General features: G+C 50.4%; 1 protein-coding gene across 1 annotated transcript in view; it reads right to left on the bottom strand.

Annotated features, from left to right (window-relative positions):
* Positions 1-4,888: 4,888 nt before the first annotated feature.
* Positions 4,889-21,493, bottom strand: part of LOC133052993 (uncharacterized) — a 47,514-nt gene continuing 30,909 nt past the window's right edge. The window contains exons 13-19 of the mRNA XM_061137747.1: positions 19,947-19,982; positions 17,992-18,027; positions 15,383-15,418; positions 11,977-12,012; positions 8,780-8,893; positions 5,710-5,763; positions 4,889-5,525 (exon numbers count right to left, since the gene is read on the bottom strand). Of these exons, the coding sequence (XP_060993730.1) occupies positions 5,285-5,525; positions 5,710-5,763; positions 8,780-8,893; positions 11,977-12,012; positions 15,383-15,418; positions 17,992-18,027; positions 19,947-19,982 (553 nt within the window). The 3' untranslated portion in view covers positions 4,889-5,284. The remainder of the gene's footprint in view (positions 5,526-5,709; positions 5,764-8,779; positions 8,894-11,976; positions 12,013-15,382; positions 15,419-17,991; positions 18,028-19,946; positions 19,983-21,493) is intronic.

Consider the following 21,493-nt stretch of genomic DNA (forward strand, 5'->3'; position numbering starts at 1 on the left):
GCTCTCCTGCTCCTCTTTCACTGAATAAAGACCAACTTAAAAGCCAATTAATAAATCTCCTGGACACTGGTACCCTATGAAGGGGCCAGGGATGAAGGAAATGCCTCAATCCAAACCCTTTTGCTGGCATTCTGGCTTGTTTGATAAATGTGTGCTCTCATTGCACAAAATGCTCATGATTGTTCTAAACATCCTAAGTACAGTACGCTAACAAAAGAAACTATTAAGCATAGGCCCCTTTGCGGGGTGAGAAAAGCTCCACAAATATTATAGCCACAAATGTGTCTAATAGAAAATAGTTTAGATAGAGATTAGCTGGTGACTTCTTGCAGGTTATTAACTTCTAGACTAAGAGCCTGTTTTGTGCCATATCTGCTGTTTTGGCAATCCGTTGCATTTCTGTTCTGTAAAAAATGTAATCCTATCTAGTTCCCTTGGAGATGACACCTCATAGAAAGAAAATAGATTAACCACAAATAAGACAGGGTCGGCTACTGAAGTTGCTTAAAGTTGCACCAGGTGCAAGCCATAAATTGTCAACAGGCCCGAAAGCCAAAAGCTATTATACATAGAGATTAACCATAAAAAAGGCCCTAATGGGAACAGAGCCCTTTGGGGGGTGAGGAAGCCCTATTAGAGAATACAAAAAATATTGTTTTAAAAGTGGTTATTGGATCAACGTTTGATTGATGTTAATGTGCTGAGATTGTGCAGTGGAAACTATTGTTAATATAGTTGGAGATCTAGTAAAATAAGAGTTTAGCCCTAGTGTAAAAATAATAAGATAATTGCTAATTTTATCCAGGAGTGCTAAACAGGGGCTGCCTCACCAGAGCTACAGAGTCTTTGTGTGTTAAACTTTTTAGGTAAATTTAGCTGAGAACTTCTGCAAAAAGACTGACCTTTGTGTTAACAGGATTGTATTTCTATTATGTTGCAACCTGCTGTATCATGAGACTGCCACTTTTCTGTTTTCTGCTCAGCTCAAGGCCAGAAGATAATGTACAAAAAATCTATGGGAAAAGACTCTTGTAAACAAAAAATATACAGAGCACACCTGGTTTCGTGAAGGACAAGCTGATGTAATGTTAAACTAAGTCTGTATGCTTATCTGCCCCTTAGAAATGTGTCAACTTAGGGTATAAAGGCTATGGTGAAAAATAAAGCAACGGCCAGACTCTGCTGCACCTTCCTGGTCTGGTCTCTTTCTTTCTTTCTTTCTCTCTCTCTCTCCCTAGCAGACTTGGCCCTATCAAGGCCAGTCCTATGTGTCTCTCTCTGGCCGACGCCATTCATCCTGAGGGTTCCCCTGGATCCTGCTGGGGCTGGACCCCGGCAAAGCAGGTGTTACCAATCTTTTTCTTAAAGGATCCAAGAGGAAAGGAACAAATTAAAAAAAAAAAATCATTCCTTCCCTGGAATGTCCAGGAATTTAGTGGACGCTATAGATTGTATTTCAGATCCATGGGGGAAAACATGGATTAGTCAATAAATGGTTTGTGAATAGTGGGATTTTCACAAGATGGTTTGAAAAAAAAAAAAAAGAAACTACATATCAAGGAATCTGTTCCTCATTATCATGATAAAAATGCATTCCTAGGGGATAAAATAGTCTACTCAAAATATATTTTAATTAAAAAAAGACCATAAAAATTTTATAAGACAACACGAGCAGATTTTTTGTTTTGTTTTTTAAATAATATGAGTATGTGTGCATGCTAAGTCACTTCACTCAGGCCCAACTCTTTGTGACCCTATGGACTGTAGCCCACCAGGCTCCTCTATCCATGGGATTCTCCAGGCAAGAATACTGGAGTAAGTTGCCATTTCCTCCTCCAGGGGATCTTCCTGACCCAGGGATGGAACCCAGGTCTCTTATGTCTCCTGCATCAGCAAGTGCGTTCTTTACCACTAGTGCCATCTGGGAAGCCCTAATATCAGTATGGCTGATGCTTTTCTAGGTATGAAAACAAGCCCAGGAAAAAAAAAGAAAGAAAAAAAGAAAACAAGCCCAGAAACCATTCATAAGTTCACTAAACAAAAATAATAAATGTGAATGGCGAAAAATATGACTTCATAGTTAAAAGGTGGAGCATAAAGTGAAAAAGCACATTTGCTACTTATGTCAAGTCATATCTTTAATATGTGAAGAGTTCCTACAAATCAATAAGAAAAGGACCAGTAACACATACAGACAAACAGCATATTCATTTCCTTCAAAAACAGAATGGCAATGGGTCTCCCACACACAGATTCTCAATCTCACTTGCATTAAGACAAATGTTATGTAAACACAGTTGATGGGATATCTTCTTCAACTCAGAGACTGGCACCGATCAGAAAGTTTGCTCAGTGGTGAGGAGACAAATCTGACATCATTGGGGTGTATTGTGAATTTGCAGAACCTCTATAGGGGGTGTTTGGGCAATGTCCATAAAAATTAAATATACACATGCTTTTTTTTCCCCCCCTCACAAAGCCAGCTTCAGCATTGATGCAACACATACATTGCACTTGCATGGAGTCACAAAACCATGCTTCCAACGCTATTCACTGCAGCATCTTACAGCAAAAACTTGACCACAGTTTACATGGGTTGATCAAATCCATTAAGACCAAGACTTGTAACAAATCCTCTGCTGGTATAGTCTCACTTAAATAAAAACTTGACGTTGATTTCAAAACCTGTTGGAGTATGATTTCCTTATACAGGAGTTCCAAAATGATTTCTAAAAGCAATCAGCATGCCAAGCATTTACTCATGAAACCACCCAACTGAAACTCAATTTTTCAAAAGGCCCACCTTTGATAAAGTCCTATTCATTTTAATGTCAACAAGAAACTGAGCTGAGTCTACAACCATGTACATACACTGTCCATAATAAAAGCCCAGTTGACTTCTTTCTCACATGTATAGATTCAGGAGTGAGTCATAACTTCCTCTACTTAACCCTCTCACTATTCTGTTGTTTAAAGAGACATTTATGCTTATGGTATGATTGCAATGCTTATAAAAATGTCGACATTATTCACAGAGTTTCAAAGACTTTACACAGTTTTTTTCTTTTTATAAAGCAAGTCACAGCACAGACTCTGAGAACTCATCGGGGGTGAATGTGGACACTCTCTGCTAGCTTTGTAACTGGGTGACCTGAGCTAGTTAGCAAGAGGACGTGAGCATATTGATTAATCCAGTCCTCAGCTCTTGACAACTGGTCGACCCCTTCCATTGACTGAAGACATTTGTGTTCTGTCCTGTAGAACCCAGATATCACATCCACCCCTGCACACACCCGGGCCACAGGCATACGTCATATGAAGCAATGAATGGATATGATAAATACTCAATCTTCATTTTTAAAAATCGTTTCATATATGCAAAATCTATCATAGTGTCAAAGACAGAGCAAGTTCAATAGACAGATGGTGGTCTCCAGGAATACCTTGAAAAGGAAACTCCCAATGCTTTTCAACAACGATGGGAGCAGGGTTCGTGGAGAGAGGGGGGTTGAGCCTTCAATAGGAGGGGGATGGCTTAGTTGCAAACTGCCCCACAAAACAACTGACAAGAGTGTCTGAGCTTCCGGGCAGGAAAGACCCAGAATTCATGACCGATATGGGGTTGGCCAAAAAAATCGATTGTGAGCTTTTCATGAGATGTTTCAGAAAAACCCAAAGGAACTTTTTGATGGAGGAGGAAATGACAACCCACTCCAGGATTCTTGCCTGGAGAATCTCACGGACTGAGGAGCCTGTTGGGGCTACAGTCTGTGGGGTTGCAAAGAGTCGGGACACAACAGAGTGACTAGGCAATACCCTGATGGCCACCCCTTCTCAGGTCGGGTGGTTTGTGAGGGCAGCCCACACAGGTGTGCTGACAAGATCCCTCTGCATCCACAGTGAGTGCTGTGAAGCACACAATGGTTCTTCAACCATCATCAGTAATGAGATTAAGTCTTCACTCAGGTAAATGCTGATTCTCTGGAAAACTACCCTCAGAGCGTTACGCAAGCAGGCGTGTGCTATGAGAAAATTAGGGAAACAACCTCTTATTTCAGGAGAGGAAGTCTATGGGTGGGGTCCAGCCCTTTCGCAACATCAAGGCTTCCATGCTTTCTGAAATTAACAAAAAACCAAGCAAAGCCCTCCTATGGGGTTGTCCAAAAGGTTCGTTCGATGAACACGTTGCTAAGTACTGCTGTGGCTGAAAATGAACGTCTTTTATTTTTACTTAAAACCAAATGAAACGTTTTGGCCAACTCAACACATAAAAGCGTGCATTTTGGACGTCGTGCGGCGTGTGCATTGTCGTGAGTGGAGGAACCACTTTTAAAGGCGGAGAAGTCATCGCTGATAGCAAAGAGAAGAGCAAGCACTCAGTCCACACTCTAAGATGTTAGAAAATATAGGAGACTGTCTCTCACAAAACAGTGTGGCCCCCAGGTTAAACCGAGCTCTCCCATGGAAGCTGATAAATGTGTTATAAAGATCATAAAAAACAAATTCCTGACATTTGCCTACATGGAAGACTCAGGAAAGAATCTGATGCAGGGGAGAAGGGTTGCTAACAAATATTTCTCCCACAATGTCATCAACTGGAGAAGGAAATGGCAACACACTTTGGGATCCTTGCCTGCGAAATCCCATGGACAGAGGAGCTGGGCAGGCTACAGTCCCTGGGGTTGCAAAGAGTCCGCCAAGACTTAGGAAGGAAAGCAACACCACCAATGTGAGCAAAGAAGGGAAGGAACAGATAAAAGCAAATGCCAGAAATAAAGAGCTAGTGCTTAGGGTGATGTCTCTCTTACACAAAAGGGATCTGGTAATCCACGTCACTAGTTTCACGAATTTTCCAACAGCCTTCTTTAAAAGGCACCTCCCAGCAAGATATTTACATAAATAGGACTTGATTTCTAAGCTTCTTTTTATTAATCTGGTGTGGAAAAAAAAATTCATGAGAAATGAAAGAACCTTTGAGGAAACTCGCTTGAGGCTTAACGCCCACTCTGTTAAAGAGTCAATGGTCAGGAGAGGTTTCAGAAGCATTCCATTTACAGGCAGTTTGTAAACGGTCCAGCGTTTTCACTCCGGGAACCTTGGTGGCGTTCGAACGATGACGGCTGAGAACTTGGCGACTTGGTTGGGACTTGGCGACTTGGTTGGGACTCGGTGATTGGTCGGTCGGTCAGACGTTTCCTGCACTCACGGGTAAACCCCCTCAGGGTCGTGGATGAAGTGAGTGTGATTTCCCCCCTGTGGATGGAAAACTCACCACAAGTCAGTTTCACCCACCCAGCATGGTGGAGAGGGACATGGTGGAGAGGGGGAGTGGGGAGTAAGGCATCCTGGCGTTAAAATGAGGAATCAAACTTGAGCGAAGGCACGGACAAGCCAGGGAGAGTTCCCGGTGGGTCATCTCAGCTCCTCCAGCCCATCTCTGGAGCGGCTCAGCATGCAAGCTTGCAATCCCACTGCGAGTTACCTGGCTGGCAAACGTCTTTATTTCTCCAGAGGAGTCTGTTGAACTGCAGAGAACAAACACACAAGAACAGATGATGTTTTTTTTCCAAGGCATGTCCAGGCCCCCTGAACACCATGTGAGCAGGAGAGTAGGGCAGCGGTGGGAGGAGGTGAAATAGCCACGGTGGGGATGCAGCTGGGGGTGACAGCTGGCGATGATGGGAGGGTGACAGGCCCACCCTATCTCACCTGCTGGCTGAGCATTGGTGCAATAGTTCTCCATGTTGACCTCGCCTTCTTCGGCTGAAAGCAAGAACAAAATGTGCCGGAGGCGGGGACCAGGGGGAGGTGAATACAAAGACAAAACACCCCTTCACCATTCTCAGTGTGAATCGGCATCGCCCCACTCAGCTTCCTCCTCAGCCCCTCCCAGAAAGCAGAGGAAGTGCCCTGGTCATCAGGGTGTGAAGGGCCCCTCGCTGGGGTCCTGTCTGTTCACTCTTTTGCTTTTCCGAATTTGTCTTTTTATTTCCAAATTTCTATTCCTCCATTTCTCAAACACACATTGACACCAAGAGAATCAACACACTGCCACCCGCCCCAACCGTCCCCAGAAAGGATCTGTGAGCATAGGGTCCTTTGCTCAGAATTCAAGTGTGAGGAGACAGAATTCAAAATACAGGAGAGGGGGAGGGTGTGGAGAAGGGACCGCCTGGGAGTTTGGGTTCAGCGGATGCCAACTCTTATATACAGGACGCGTAAACAGCAAGGTCCTACCATAGAGCCCAGGGGGCATCTATTGACTATCGTGGGATAAGGCAGCACCAAAAAATAAAATATAACAGAGGAACGAACAGATGACTGAGACACTTTGCTGCAGAGTAGAAACCAACACAACACTGTAAATCAACGACGCTTCAATAAAAGCAAAGCAAACAAAAAAAACACATGATATTCCCCGTCAACACTTCAATAAACTGTAAAGCAGACAAAAAAAAAAAAAAAGCCACATGAGTGATTCCCAGTCAAAACGCGTTTATTCGCATCTGAGTCGGTGAGAATGAGGTGGATGAACGTGCTATACAGAGTGAAGTAAGTCAGAAAGAGAAAGGTAACTATCGTATATTAACGCATACAGAGTTAGTCGCTCAGTCTAGCCCATGGATAGAGGAGCCTGGCGGGCTACAGTCCACCGGGTCACAAAGAGTGGGACACGATGCGATCACAGAGCAAGTACTCACGCTAACTGGGACGCAGGCTTTATTTCATCAAAACCAAGAACAGTCCCTTCAAAGACACAGATGGGAGGGGAGGAGCCAAGATGGCGGAGGAATAGGACCGGGAGACCACTTTCTCCCCTACAAATTCATCGAAAGAACATTTGAACACTGAGCAAACTTCACAAAACAACTTCTGACCGCTAGCAGAAGATATCAGGCACCCAGAAAAGTAGCCCATCATCTTCAAAAGGAGATAGGACAAAATATAAAAGATAAAAAGAGAGACAAAAGAGCTAGGGTCGGAGACCCATCCCGGGAAGGGAGTCATAATAAAGGAAGTTTCCAAACACCAGGAAACGCTCTCACGGGTGGGTCTGGGGGTCCAATGGCCAAGACCCTGCCCTCCCAATTCAGGGCACCCGGGTTCCATCCCTGAACAGGGAATTAGAGCCCACGTGCCAAACTAAGACCTCGTACAGCCAAATAAAATAAAAAAGAATAGGAAACACTGATTCACTTCCACTGAAGCCTTACTCTTTGAAGCTCTTTTGGCTAGATCTAGGAGAAGCAAAAGAAAAAAATATATACATATATTTGGCTTCTGTTCCCCTCCAGCCTTGCCTCAATTCTAATTGTAGATCTTTTACAAGTATCTCCTGGAACTGGGGTCATCTGTCCATTTGGGCACCTCTGGATGCTCACCCTTCTGCCAGTCTAGCACACCTTCCTGAGAGGGGCCAGATGGAAGGTGCTCACTCCTGCATGGGAAATAAGATGCAGGCAACCCTTACCCTCCTCTGACAAACAGAGAGCTATAAAAAGAGCCACTTATCTTAGATTTCCGCATCGAAATGCCCACGTCGGACTGTAAATTTCAGGCTACAAACCGTGTCTGTGGACCTGAATCTCTGGAATGTTGGAAGGTGAAGGGTCAAACTCCAACCCTCGGCGGTGACTTTGCCTCCGTCAGCATCAACTCAAGTCTCCTTGGGAGTTTCCCAAGATCCCTCAGGAAGCAGGCCCTTAGGCAGTCCCAACATCAGTTGGCAGACGACACAGTAAGGACTCAGGATTGTACACCGGATGAGAAGTTCAAATACCTCAAGTCTCCTCCCAAGAAGAGGGGTAGCCACGGCCCACGGGGCCCCCACAAACCATATCACAACCCGCTCCTCTAGTGGTTCTGAAAGCAAGACCTAGATAAGAGCCTTCCAGAGACGCTGGACAGAGGTCAGTTGTGTTCAAAGTAGCAGAGTTCTCTGATGTCAACACAAATCCCAAGTTAACAGGACTTGAGGACAAGTGCCGAAACACCCAGTGACAACAATCACCATATAGTATTCTCCACATTCCCCTTACAAATTGTCTATACTGTCCACTGTTTTGAGTACCTCCTGGTACTGAGTTCCAGAAAAAAGTGAACCACTTGCCCAGTATTTCCACTGTAATTCCCTTGGGTCAAGAAAACAATATGGCTGTTGTCCTAATGAAGATGAGGTGTGTGAGTCGCTCAGTCGTGTCCAACTCTCTGAGAGCCTATGGACTGGAGCCCGCCAGGCTCCTCTGTCCATAGGATTCTCCAAGCAAGAATACTGGAGTGGGTTGCCATTCCCTTCTCCAGGAGATCTTCCCAACCCAGCGATTGAACCTGGGTCTCCTGCATTGCAGGTGGATTCTTTACCACTGAGCCACCCGGTGGGGCTAGAAAGTGGATGAGGGTGGCTGCAAATGTAAGTAACAATGAACGCATCATAACAGATAATGCTCCTTCTGCACTCTCTGCCAGGCAACCTGTCCACACTCACACACAGCCTCACTGATCATCACCAAAAGTCTAAAGCACAGACCATCACTTCTCCTCATTACGTAAAAACCACCCAAAGTGGCATGGTTAGTAAGTTGCACAAGCTCACAGGGCTAGACACAGGAATTGCCGAAATCGAAGTGGCCAAGTCAGATCCCGGTTGTCTAGCCATGTCAGGGACCCTCAGCCACCGTCCCCGTGATTTGTGCCAACCGGAGCTCTGCTTCTGTTTTAACTTTTTTTATATATAAATGCTAGCCAGACCCCCAGAAGAGAGGTGGCAGTGAGCGCTTACCATCCTCTCTGAAGCACAGCTTCTTCTTCTGGTAGGCGATGAAGCTGGAGATGGCCCCTCCCAAGGCCACCATGACAGCACCCACGATCCCAGAGATCACGCCTGGTGATTCGCCTGTGGGGAAAAGCACAGGGCGCCGTGATGGGCAGGAGGGAACACTCACGGGGGTGACCACGGAGTCGGGGGTGGGATGGGCGGGCCGGTGGCCCTGCCCAGAGGAAGACGACAGGGCTGCGGACTCAGATGTGGCACAGCAGGGGAGCCACAGAGGGAAACCCAGTGGAGGGGACCCAGCGGGGAACACTCAGAGGCTGTGTGACCTCACCCAACCAAACTCCCAGGACTTCAGTTCAGTTCAGCGCTCAGTCATGTCCAACTCTTTGCCACCCCATGGGCCGCAGAACACAAGGACTCCCTGTTCATAACCAATTCCCGGGGCTTGCTCAGACTAATGAGTATTGCGTCAGTGATGCCATCCAACAACCTCATCCTCTGTCGTCCTCTTCTCCTCCCCCCTTCAAGCTTTCCCAGCATCAGGGTCTTTTCCAATGAGTCAACTCTTCGCATCAGGTGGCCAAAGTATTGGAGTTTCAGCTGCAGCATCAGTCCTTCCAATGGACATTCAGGGTCGACCTCATTTAGGATGGACTGGATGGCTCTCCTTGAGTCCCAAGGGAGTGCGTACATTAAAGAGTAGACAAGCCCAAGGGTCACCCGGCCAGTTACCCCTGTAGCCCCCACATCCATCACATTCCATATTCTGGTTCCACGAATTACTACAGGTCCCGGGGGTACATTCAGTCAAAGCTCGCACAACACCTCTGTCTCCTGTCCTGCCCGGCTCCCACACATCTGTAGACTGTGCCTTGGAGATGTGCCCTCCAGGAGCACTCATTCCGTCTTCCACCCCACCCCAATCCTGGGTGAGTCCTCTGTCCTGGCACGAGTGAAAAAGTCTTAGCCGCTTCAGTCGCGTCCAACTCCTTGTGACCCCACGGACTCTAGCCGCACCAGGCTCCTCTGTCCATGGGATTCTCCGGGCCAGAATACTGCCGTGGTTTGCCATTTCCTGCTTCAGGGATCTTCCCAACCCAGGGATCAATCCCACATCTCCTAAACTGCAGGTGGAGTGTTTATCTGAGGACCACGAGGGAAGGGCCCCTGTCCTCCAAAAAGGGAGACTGAAAGTCAGCCACGTCTGGCTCCTTGCGACCCCATGGGACTCCATGGGATTCTCCAGGCCAGAATACTGGAGTGCCTTGCCATTTCCTTCTCCAGGGGAATCTTCCCCACCCAGGGATGGAACCGAGGGCTCACTTCTTGCAGGTGGATCCCTTATCAACTGAGCCACCAGGGAAGCCCAAGACTACGGGAGTGGGTAGCCTAGCCCTCCTCCAGCGGATCTTCCCAACTCAGGAATTGAACCGGGGTCTCCTGCATTGCAGGCGGATTCTTCAGCAGCTGAGGTATCAGGGAAGACCCTGTCCTGCCAAGGACCCCATGAATCCATGTGTCAACCTGATTCTTGTCTGGGGCGAACCTCTCCTACCCCACCTCCAGTTCACGAGAAGGGAAGCACCCGTGGCCTTCACATAACTCCTGCAAACACCCACACGTCCTGCAAATGGTATACATCCCGGAAACGCCCACAGCGCCGCAAACGGCATCACGTCCCGGAAACAGCAACACGTCCCGGAAACGGTATTACGTCCCGCAAACGGTAATACGTCCCGCAAACACCCACACGTCCCGCAAATGGTATACATCCCGGAAACGCCCACAGCGCCGCAAACGGCATCACGTCCCGGAAACAGCAACACGTCCCGGAAACGGTATTACGTCCCGCAAACGGTAATACGTCCCGCAAACACCCACACGTCCTGCAAATGGTATACATCCCGGAAACGCCCACAGCGCCGCAAACGGCATCACGTCCCGGAAACAGCAACACGTCCCGGAAACGGTATTACGTCCCGCAAACGGTAATACGTCCCGCAAACACCCACACGTCCCGCAAATGGTATACATCCCGGAAACGCCCACAGCGCCGCAAACGGCATCACGTCCCGGAAACAGCAACACGTCCCGGAAACGGTATTACGTCCCGCAAACGGTAATACGTCCCGCAAACACCCACACGTCCCGCAAATGGTATACATCCCGGAAACGCCCACAGCGCCGCAAACGGCATCACGTCCCGGAAACAGCAACACGTCCCGGAAACGGTATTACGTCCCGCAAACGGTAATACGTCCCGCAAACACCCACACGTCCTGCAAATGGTATACATCCCGGAAACGCCCACAGCGCCGCAAACGGCATCACGTCCCGGAAACAGCAACACGTCCCGGAAACGGTATTACGTCCCGCAAACGGTAATACGTCCCGCAAACACCCACACGTCCTGCAAATGGTATACATCCCGGAAACGCCCACAGCGCCGCAAACGGCATCACGTCCCGGAAACAGCAACACGTCCCGGAAACGGTATTACGTCCCGCAAACGGTAATACGTCCCGCAAACACCCACACGTCCCGCAAACGGCAATACTGCCGCACTGCCTGGGTCCTGGGCCAGAAGGCTGAGGAGGTCAAGTCTATGGCTTTCTTCTCCCCCGAAGCCTTGGGGTCGGCCGGGTGAGTTCATCGTCGCCCTACACTGGGGACAGCCTCCAGATATCCAAGAATCTGGCCTCCGTCATCCCAGCGACACTAGGCCAATGCCCACTGGCCGCACTCCAGGCCACCCCTGTGGACCGTCATGGGGTGGGCAGGGCCCCGCTGGGGGCTTCTCGGGGGTGAAGGCTGTGGTTTCTCTGCTGCTCTCCTTCGAGGCTTGAGTCAACCAAAGGGGCGCCAGCGGTGGGCAGCAGCAGGTCCAAGCACCGCAGATAGCTCTCAAGAGCCCAAGCATCTTTCAGCCCCAAATCGGTCCCCAGAGCCTCAGGCATCTTGCAGCTCCGAGTCCGTCCCTAGAGCCCCAGGCATTTTTCAGCTCCGAGTCAGCCTCCACGTCACCTTCTCTGACCCCCGTGGGACGGACCTCGCCCAAAAGGAGCTTCTGCATGCCCACACAGAGAGAGTAGGTGGTCCCTGAACGCCCTCAGCAAAACAAATCCAGGCCTGCCCCGGGCCCTCCGCATACATGTGGGGAGCCCGCCCCTCGGAAGACTGTACACCCCGCCCCTGGGCCCTACCTGGCTGGTTGATCTGTCCGCCGCCGCCGCCTGGACCTGGAAGGGGACAAACACATGGTCAGACGCGTATTTGAAAGAGCTGGGCATGGGCTTCCTGCTGCTGGGAGGCGGGCATTGCATCCAACCGGGGAGGGGACGGGGGTGGAGACTGAAGGGCTAAGGCTGTCCCCTCAGGGCATAGGGATACACACAAAGGCATGCACAAGAGGCCCGTGCACACACCCATAGACACACATGCACACATATCACTCATACACACAGCACACACCCATATACACACATGAACACACACACAACATGCCACACACACACACACAAATCCAAATACATACATGCACACACATTGCATATACACACAGCACACAACAATATACACGCATGCAGTCAACATCCCACAAAGACACAGCACACACCCATATACACATGTGCACACACACATCCCACATACACACTGCACACACCCATATAAGCACGTGTACCCACACACGTCCCATAGACACATACACCCATATACACACAGCACACACACAACCCACATGCTCACAAACACATCCACATAGACACGTGCACACACATCAAACATACACATATCACACGCCCATATACGCATATGCACCCAAATAACGCACAGAGGACACACCCATATACACGCGTGCACACACAGAACATCCCACATACAGATACACACAAACTCATATACACACGTGCACACAAAAATTTCCCACATACACACACACCGAAATCCACAGTAGACATATGCACACACACACATTCACACACACACAGCATCCCACATACACATACACACACCCATATACACACGCACACACATCACACATACACATAGCACACACACATACACACACATGAAAAGACACACAGCATCCCAAATACACATACACCCATATACACACATGCACACACAGAATATCCCACATACACATACACACGTACCCATATAGATGCCTGCACACACATCCATATACACACATGCAGAGAAAACACACATCACTCATACACACAGCACACACCCATATACACATATGCACACACGTAACACATACACAGAGGACAAACCCATATACACATGTGCACACACACATCCCACATACACATACACCCGTATGCACACATGCAGACACAAACCTCCCACATACACACATACCCATAGGTCCTTATACAGACATGCACACACCCACATCCCTCATACACACACACCCACATAAACACTTGCACACACATGACGCATACACACAACACACACCCATATGCACACGTACACCCACACAGACATAATCCCAGTTTCACATACACACATACCCATATATAGACATGCCCACACCCACATCCCACATACACACATACCCATATACACACATACACACAACATCCCCCGTACACATACACCCATATGCCCACATGCACACAAATATATCTCACATACATACATAAACAGTCACCTATATACACAGAGTTCAGTTCAGTTGCTCGATCGTGTCCGACATTTGCGAACCCATGGGCCGCAGCACGTCAGGCCTCCCTGTCCATAACCAACTCCCGGAGCTTGCTCAGACTCATGTCCATCGAGTCAGGGATGGCATCCAACCATCTCATCCTCTGTCGTCCCCTTCTCCTCCTGCCTTCAATCTTTCCCAGCATCAGGGTCTCTTTCAGTGAGTCACTTCTTTGCATCAGGTGGCCAGAGTTTTGGCGTTTCGGCTGCGGCATCAATCCTTCCAATGGATATTCAGGGTCGATCTCCTTTAGGATGGACTGGTGGGATCTCCTTGCAGGCCAAGGGAGTGCGCGTATTAAAGTTCAGACCAGCCCAGGGGTCCCCTGGCCAGTTTCCCCTGCAGCCCCCACATCCAGCACATTCCATACTCTGGCCCCACGAATTACTACAGTTCCTGGGGGTCCATTCAGTCAAAGATAGAACAACACTTCTGTCTCCTGTCCTGCCCGACTCCCACGGATCTGTAGACTGTGCCTTGGAGATCTCCCCTCCAGGAGCACTCATTCCGTCTTCCAGCCCACCCCAGTCCTGGGTGAGTCCTCTGTCCTGGTGAGAGTGAAAAAGTCTTAGCTGCTTCAGTCGTGTCCGACTCCTTGTGACCCCATGGACTATAGCCCCACCAGGCTCCTCTGTCCATGGGATTCTCTGGACCAGAATACTGGGGTTAGTTGTATTTCCTGCTCCAAGCGATTTTCCCAACCCAGGGATCAAACCCACATCTCTTGCATTGCAGATGAAGTGTTTATCAGTGAACCCCCAGGGAAGGCCCCCTGTCCTTCCGAAAGTGAAACTGAAAGTCACTCAGTCAGGTCCAGCTCCATGCGACCCCATGGGACTCCACGGGATTCTCCAGGCCAGAATACTGGAGCGGGTTGTCATTTCCTTCTCCAGGGGAATCTTTCCAACCCAAGGATTGAACCCTGGTCTCCCGTCTTGCAGGTGGATTCTTTACCAACTGAGTCATCAGGGAAGCCCAAGACTACAGGATTGCGTAGCCTATCCCTTCTCCAGTTGATCTTCTGAGCTCGGGAATTGTACCGGGATCTCCCGCATTGCAGGTGGATTCCTCAGCAGCTGAGATCAGGGAAGACCCTTTCCTGCCAAGGACCCCATGAATCCCTGTGTCACACCTGATTCTTGTCTGGGGTGCTCCTCTCCCCACCTACCTCCAGTCCCCGAGAAGGGAAGCACCCATGGCCTGCACATAAGTCCCACAAACACCCACATGTTCTGCAAATGGCAATATTGCGGTGCTGCCCGTGTCCTGGGCCTGAAGGCTTAGAAAGTAAGCTCTATCGCTTTCTTCTCCCCCAAAGCCCTAGGGTCTCCTGGGTGGGTTCACCATCGCCCTGCACTGGTATTAGCCTCCAGATCCCCAAGATGCTGGTCTCCATCATCCCAGCGACATACAGTGAACCCCGCTGGCCGCACTCCAGGCCTCCCCTGCAAATCGTGATGGGGCAGGTGGGGCTACGCTGGCAGCTTCTCCGGGGGTGAAGGCTGTGGTCTCTCTGCTGCTCACCTTCGAGGCTTGAGGCAACGAAAGGAGTGCTGGCAGTGGGCAGCAGCATCTCCAAGCACCGCAGCCGTGCTCTCAGAGCCCAAGCATCTATCAGCTCCAAATCAGTCCCCAGAACCTCAGGCATCTGGCAGCTCTGAGTTGGTCCCCAGAACCCAGACATCTTTCAGCTCTGAGTCGGTTTCGGCGTCTCCTTCTCTGACCCGCGTGGGATGGACCCCACCCAAAAGGAGCTTCTGCACGCCCACACAGATAAAGCAGGTGGTCCCTCTACGACCTCAACAGAAACAACACCACGCCTGCCTTGGCCCCTCTGCAGCCACTGGGGAGCCCACCCTGCAGAAGACCATGCTCCCCGCCCTTGGCCGTACCTTTTGGGTTGTGCTGTATAGATAAACTGCCTCCATCTGGAAGGGAACAAATACATGGTCATGTGTGTATTCGAAACAGCTGGCCATGGGCTACCTGCTGCTGGGAGGTGGGCATTGCATCCCAGACAGGAGAGAATGGGGAGGAGGGGACCGAGGGGGTAAGGCTGTCACCTCAGGGCATAGGAAGGCACACAAAGGCATGCATAAGAAACATGCGCACACACCCATATACACACGCACACACAAACATCCCACATACACACACACCCATATAAACACGTGCACACACATCCCACATACACACACACCCATAACATACCCATACATACACACATACACACACCCATACACACCTATGCACACACACCACACACAGCACACACCCATATACACACATGTACACACACACAACATCCCCCACATACATGTACACACTCATATACACACATGCACATACATTGTGCATACAGCACACACCCATACACACATGCACACACACAACATCTCACATACACACACACACACACACACCCATATACACACGCATACACACATCCCACATACTCACATACACACATACCCATATACACACATGCACACGAAAAATCCCCCATACACACAACACACACACCCATTATACACAGTTGAGTTGAGCTGCTCTGTCATGCTGACTATTTGTGACACCCTGGGCCGCAGAGTTCACGGCCTCTTTGTCCACCACCAATTTCAGGAGCTTGCTCAGACTCCTGTTATCAAGTCAGTGATGCCATGCAACCATCTCATCCTCTGTTATCCCCTTTTCCTCCCGCTTTCAATCGTTCCCAGCATCAGGGTCTTTTCCAGTGAGTAACTTCTTTGCATCAGGTAGCCAAAGGATTGGAGTTTCAGCTGCATCATCAGTCCTTCCAAGGAATATTCAGGGTCAGTCTCCTTTAGGATGGACTGGTGGGATCTCCTTGCAGCCCAAGGAAGTGCACATATTAAAGTGCAAACTAGCCCACGGGTCAACTGGCCAGTTACCCCTGTAGGCCCCACATCCATCACATTCCATACTCTGGCCCCACGAATTACTACAGTTCTTGGGAGTCCATTCAGTCAAAGATAGAACAACACCTCTGTCTCCTGTGTTGCCCGACTCCCACACATCTGTAGACTGTGCCTTGGAGATGTCCCCTCCTGGAGCAGTCATTCCGTCTTCCACCCCACCCCAATCCTGGGTGAGTCCTCTGTCCTGGTGAGAGTGAAAAAGTCTTAGCCGCTTCAGTCGTGTCTGACTCTTTGTGACCCCAGAGACTGTAGCCCCAACGAGGCTCCTCTGTCCATGGGATTCTCCAGGCCAGGATACTGCAGTGGTTTGCCATTTCCTGCTTCAGGGGTTCTTCCCAACCCAGGGAGCAAACACACATCTCCTGAGCTGCAGGTAGAGTGTTTATCAGTGAACCACCAAGGAAGGCCCATGTCCTCCGGAAAGGGAAAATGAAAGTCAGTTCTGTCCGACTCCTTGCAAACCCATGGGACTCCATGGGATTCCCCAGGCCAGAATACTGGAGTGGGTTGCCATTCCTTCTCCAGGGGAATCTTCCCAGCCCACAGATTGAACCCAGGTCTCCCACCTTGAAGGCAGATTCTTTACCAACTGAGCCACCTGAGATGCCCAAGACTACGGGAGTGGGTAGCCTATCCCTCAACCAGCAAATCTTCCCAACTCAGGCACTGAACCATTGTCTCCTGCATTGCAGGCGGGTTCTTCAGCAGGTGAGACATTAGGGAAGACCCTGTCCTGACAAGGACCCCATGAATCCAGGTGTCACACCTGATTCTTGTCTGGTGCACACTTCTCCTTCCCTACCTCCAGTCCACCAGAAGGGAAGCACCATGGCCTTCACATGTGTCCCGCAAACACTCACACGTCCCGCAAACAGCAACACCTCCCGCAAACACCCATAGGTCCGGCAACGGCAATACTGCGGTGCTGCCTGGGCCCTGGGCCTGAAGGCTTAGAAAGTCAGCTCTATCAGTTTCTTCTCCCCCAAAGCCCTGGGGTCTGCTGGGTGGGTTCACCGTCACCCTGCACTGGTGTCAGCCACCAGATCCCCAAGATGCTGGCCTCTGTTGGCCAAGCGACACATGGCCAACACCCTCTGGTGCACTCCAGGTCTCCCCTGTGATCCGTGATGGGGCAGGCGGGGCACCGCAGGGGGCTTCTCCGGGGATGAAGGCTATGGTTTCTCTGCTGCTCTCCCTCGAGGCTTGAGGCAATGAAAGGGGCTCCGGCGGTCGGCAGCAGCTGCTCCAAGCACCGCAGCCAGCTCTCAGAGCCCAAGCATCTTTCAGCTCCAAATCGGTCCCCAGAGCCTCAGGCATCTTGCAGCTCCGAGAAGTCCCCAGAGCCCCAGGCATCTTTCAGCTCCAAACGGTGCGCACGACTCCTTCTCTGACCCCCGTTGGATGGAATCCACCCCAAAGGAGCTTCTGATGCCCATACAGAGAGAGCAGGTGGTCCCTGAATGCCCTCAGCAGAAACATTAACAGGCCTGCCCCTGGCCCCTCCGCAGACACGTGGGGAGCCCACCCCTTGAAAGACTGTGCACCCCATCCTTCGTCCGTACCTTTCGTGTTGAGATGTATGGATAAGCCGCCTCCACCTGGAAGGGAACAAACACATGGTTACACGCATATTCGGAAGAGCTGGACATGGGCTACCTGCTGCTGGGTAGGTGGGCATTGCTTTCCAGCGGGAAGGGGACGGGCATGGAGACCAAGGGGGTGAGTCTGTCACTTCAGGTTGTAGGGATACACACAAAGGCATGCACAAGAAGCATGGTCATACACCCATATGCACACATGCACACACACATCACACATACACACAGCACACACCCCCATACACACATGCAGACACACACAACATCCCCCCCCCCACACACAAACACTCATATACACCCGTGCACACACATCCCACATACACACAGCACACACCCTTATACAGATGTGCACACACACACAATATCCCACGTACGCACACACCCGTATACACACAGGCACACACACACAACATCCCATATACCCACATACACACATCCATATACACATGTGCTACCTGCTGCTGGGAGGCGGACATTGCCTCCAAGCAGGGAGTGGACGGGGGTGGACACCGAGAGGCTGAGGCTGTCACCTCAGGGTGTAGGGATTCACACAAAGGCGTGCACAAGAGGGCCGTGCACACACCCATAGACACACATGCACACACATGATTCATACACACACCACACACCCATATACATGCCTGAACACACATCACACACACATCCATATACACACATGCAGAGAAAACACACATCACACATACACACAGCACACACCCATATACACATATGCACCCACATAACACATAGACAGAGGACACACCCATAGACAAACATGGACACACAGAACATCCCACATACACATACACACATCCATACATACACATGCATACACACACAAGAACCCACATACACACATACACCCACGTCCATATACACACATGTACACACATCACACATCACAGCACACTCCTATATACACACATGCACACAGAAAGCACTACATATACAGCACACACCCATATACACACGTGCACACACACATCGCACATACACACCCAACCATATACACACATTCACAGAAAACACACATAACTCAAAAAGACAGCACACACCCATATACACATATGTACCCACTTAACACATATAGAGGGCACACCCATATACATACATGGACACACAGAACATCCCAAGACACATACACACACATAGATATACACACATGCACACACACTCAACAACCCACATGCTCACATACATCCATAAACACACATGCACACACATCAGGCACACACACAGCACACACCCATATACACAGGTGCATGCACACAACATCCCACATAAAAACCCATATACATGCATGCACACAGAAACTTGCCACACACATACACACCCATATGCACATAGTTGTCAGGGATATCTCTTTTTTCTCCCGCAAAGCCCTGGGGTTGGCGGGGTGGGTTCACCGTTGCCTTGCCCTGGTGTCAGGGTCCAGATATCCAAGAAGCTGGCCTCTGTCGTCCCAGGGACAGACGGCCTGCACCCGCTGGCCGCACTCCAGGCCTTTCCTGTGGGCTGTGACCGGGCGGGCGGGGCCCCGCTGGGGGCTTCTCGGGGGAGAAGGCTGTGGTTTCTCTGCTGCTCTCCTTCGAGACTTGAGTCAACGAAAGGGACGCCGGCGGTGGGCAGCAGCAGCTCCGAGCACCGCAGACAGCTCTCAGAGCCCAAGCATCTTTCAGCTCCAAATCGGTCCCCAGAGCCTCAGGCATCTTGCAGCTCCGAGTCGGTCCCCACGTCTCCTTCGCTGACCCCCGTGGGACTGACCGCGCCCAACAGGAGCTTTTGCACGCCCACACAGAGAGAGCATATGGTCCCTGAATGCCCTCAGCAGAAACAAAACCAGGCCTGCCCCAGCCCCTCCACAGACACGTGGGGAGCCCACCCCTCGGAAGACCGAACGCCCTGCCCCTGGGCCCTACCTCGCGGGTTTTTCTGCCCGAGGCCGACGGCTGCACCTGAAAGGAGACAGACACATGATCACGCATGGATTCGAAAGAGCTGGCCACAGGCTGCCTGCTGCTGGGAGGCTCTCATTGCATTCAAGTGGGAAGGAGACAGAGGTGGACACAGAGTGGCTGAGGCTGTCACCTCAGGGCATAGGGATACACACAAAGGCGTGCACAAGAGGCCCATGCACACACCCATATACACACATGCACACAGTCAAGCCCCACATACACACAGCACACACCCATATAAATGCGTGCACACACACACCCGCCACATACACATACAACCATATACACACATTCACAGAAAACACACATAAGTCATAAAAATAGCCCACACCCATATACACATATGTACCCACATAACACATACATAGAGGACACACCCATATACACACATGGACACACAGAACATTCCAATACACATACAGACACCCATATACTCACATGCACACACATCACACATACAGCACACACACTTACATACACATGAAAACACACACAACCTCCCACATACACATACACCCGTATACACACATGCACACACAAACATCCCACCTTCACCCATATACACACACTTCAGTTCATTTGGTCAGACATGTCCGACCTTTGCGACCCCATGGGATTCTCCAGGCCAGAATACTGGAGTGGTTTGCCATTTCCTTCTTCAGGGGAATCTTCCCAACCCAGGGATTGAACCCAGGATTCCCGCCTTGCACATGGATTCTTTAACAATTGAGCCACCAGGGAAGCCCAAGACTATGGGAGTGGGTAGCCTATCTGTCCTCCAGCAGATCTTCCCAACTCAGGAATTGAACCGGGGTCTCCTGGATTGCAGGCGGATTGTTCAGCAGCTGAGATATCAGGAAAGATCCTGTCCTGCCAAGGACCCCATGAATCCGTGGGTCAGCTGATTCCTGTCTGGGGCGAACCTCTCCTCCCCCACCTCCAGTCCACGAGAAGGGAGGCACTTGTGGCCTTCCATAAGTCCTGCAAACATCCACACGTCCCGCAAATGGCAATACTGCCACACTGCCTGGGTCCTGGGCTGGAAAGCTTAGAAAGTCAGGGATATCTCTTTTTTCTTCACCAAAGCCCTGGGGTCGGCGGGGTGGGTTCACTGTTGCCCTACCCTGGTGTCAGGGTCCAGATACACAAGAAGCTGGCCTCTGTCATGCCAGCAACAGACGGCCTACGCACGATGGCCACACTCCATGCTTTCCCTGTGGGCCGTGATAGGGCAGGCGGGGCCCCGCTGGGGGCTTCTTGGGGGAGAAGGCTGTCATTTCTCTGCTGTTGTCCTTTGAGACTTGAGTCAACGAAAGGGGTGCCAGCGGTGGGCAGCAGCAGCTCCGAGAACCGCAGACAGCTCTCAGAGCCCAAGCATCTTTCAGCTCCAAATCAGTCCCCAGAGCCTCAGGCATCTTGCAGCTCTGAGGCGGTCCCCACGACTCCTTCTCTGATCCCCGTGGGACTGACCGCGCCCAAAAGGAGCTTCTGCACGCCCACACAGAGAG

The sequence above is a fragment of the Dama dama genome, chromosome X (assembly GCF_033118175.1).
Source record: "Dama dama isolate Ldn47 chromosome X, ASM3311817v1, whole genome shotgun sequence".
NCBI classification, from domain to species: Eukaryota; Metazoa; Chordata; class Mammalia; order Artiodactyla; family Cervidae; genus Dama; species Dama dama.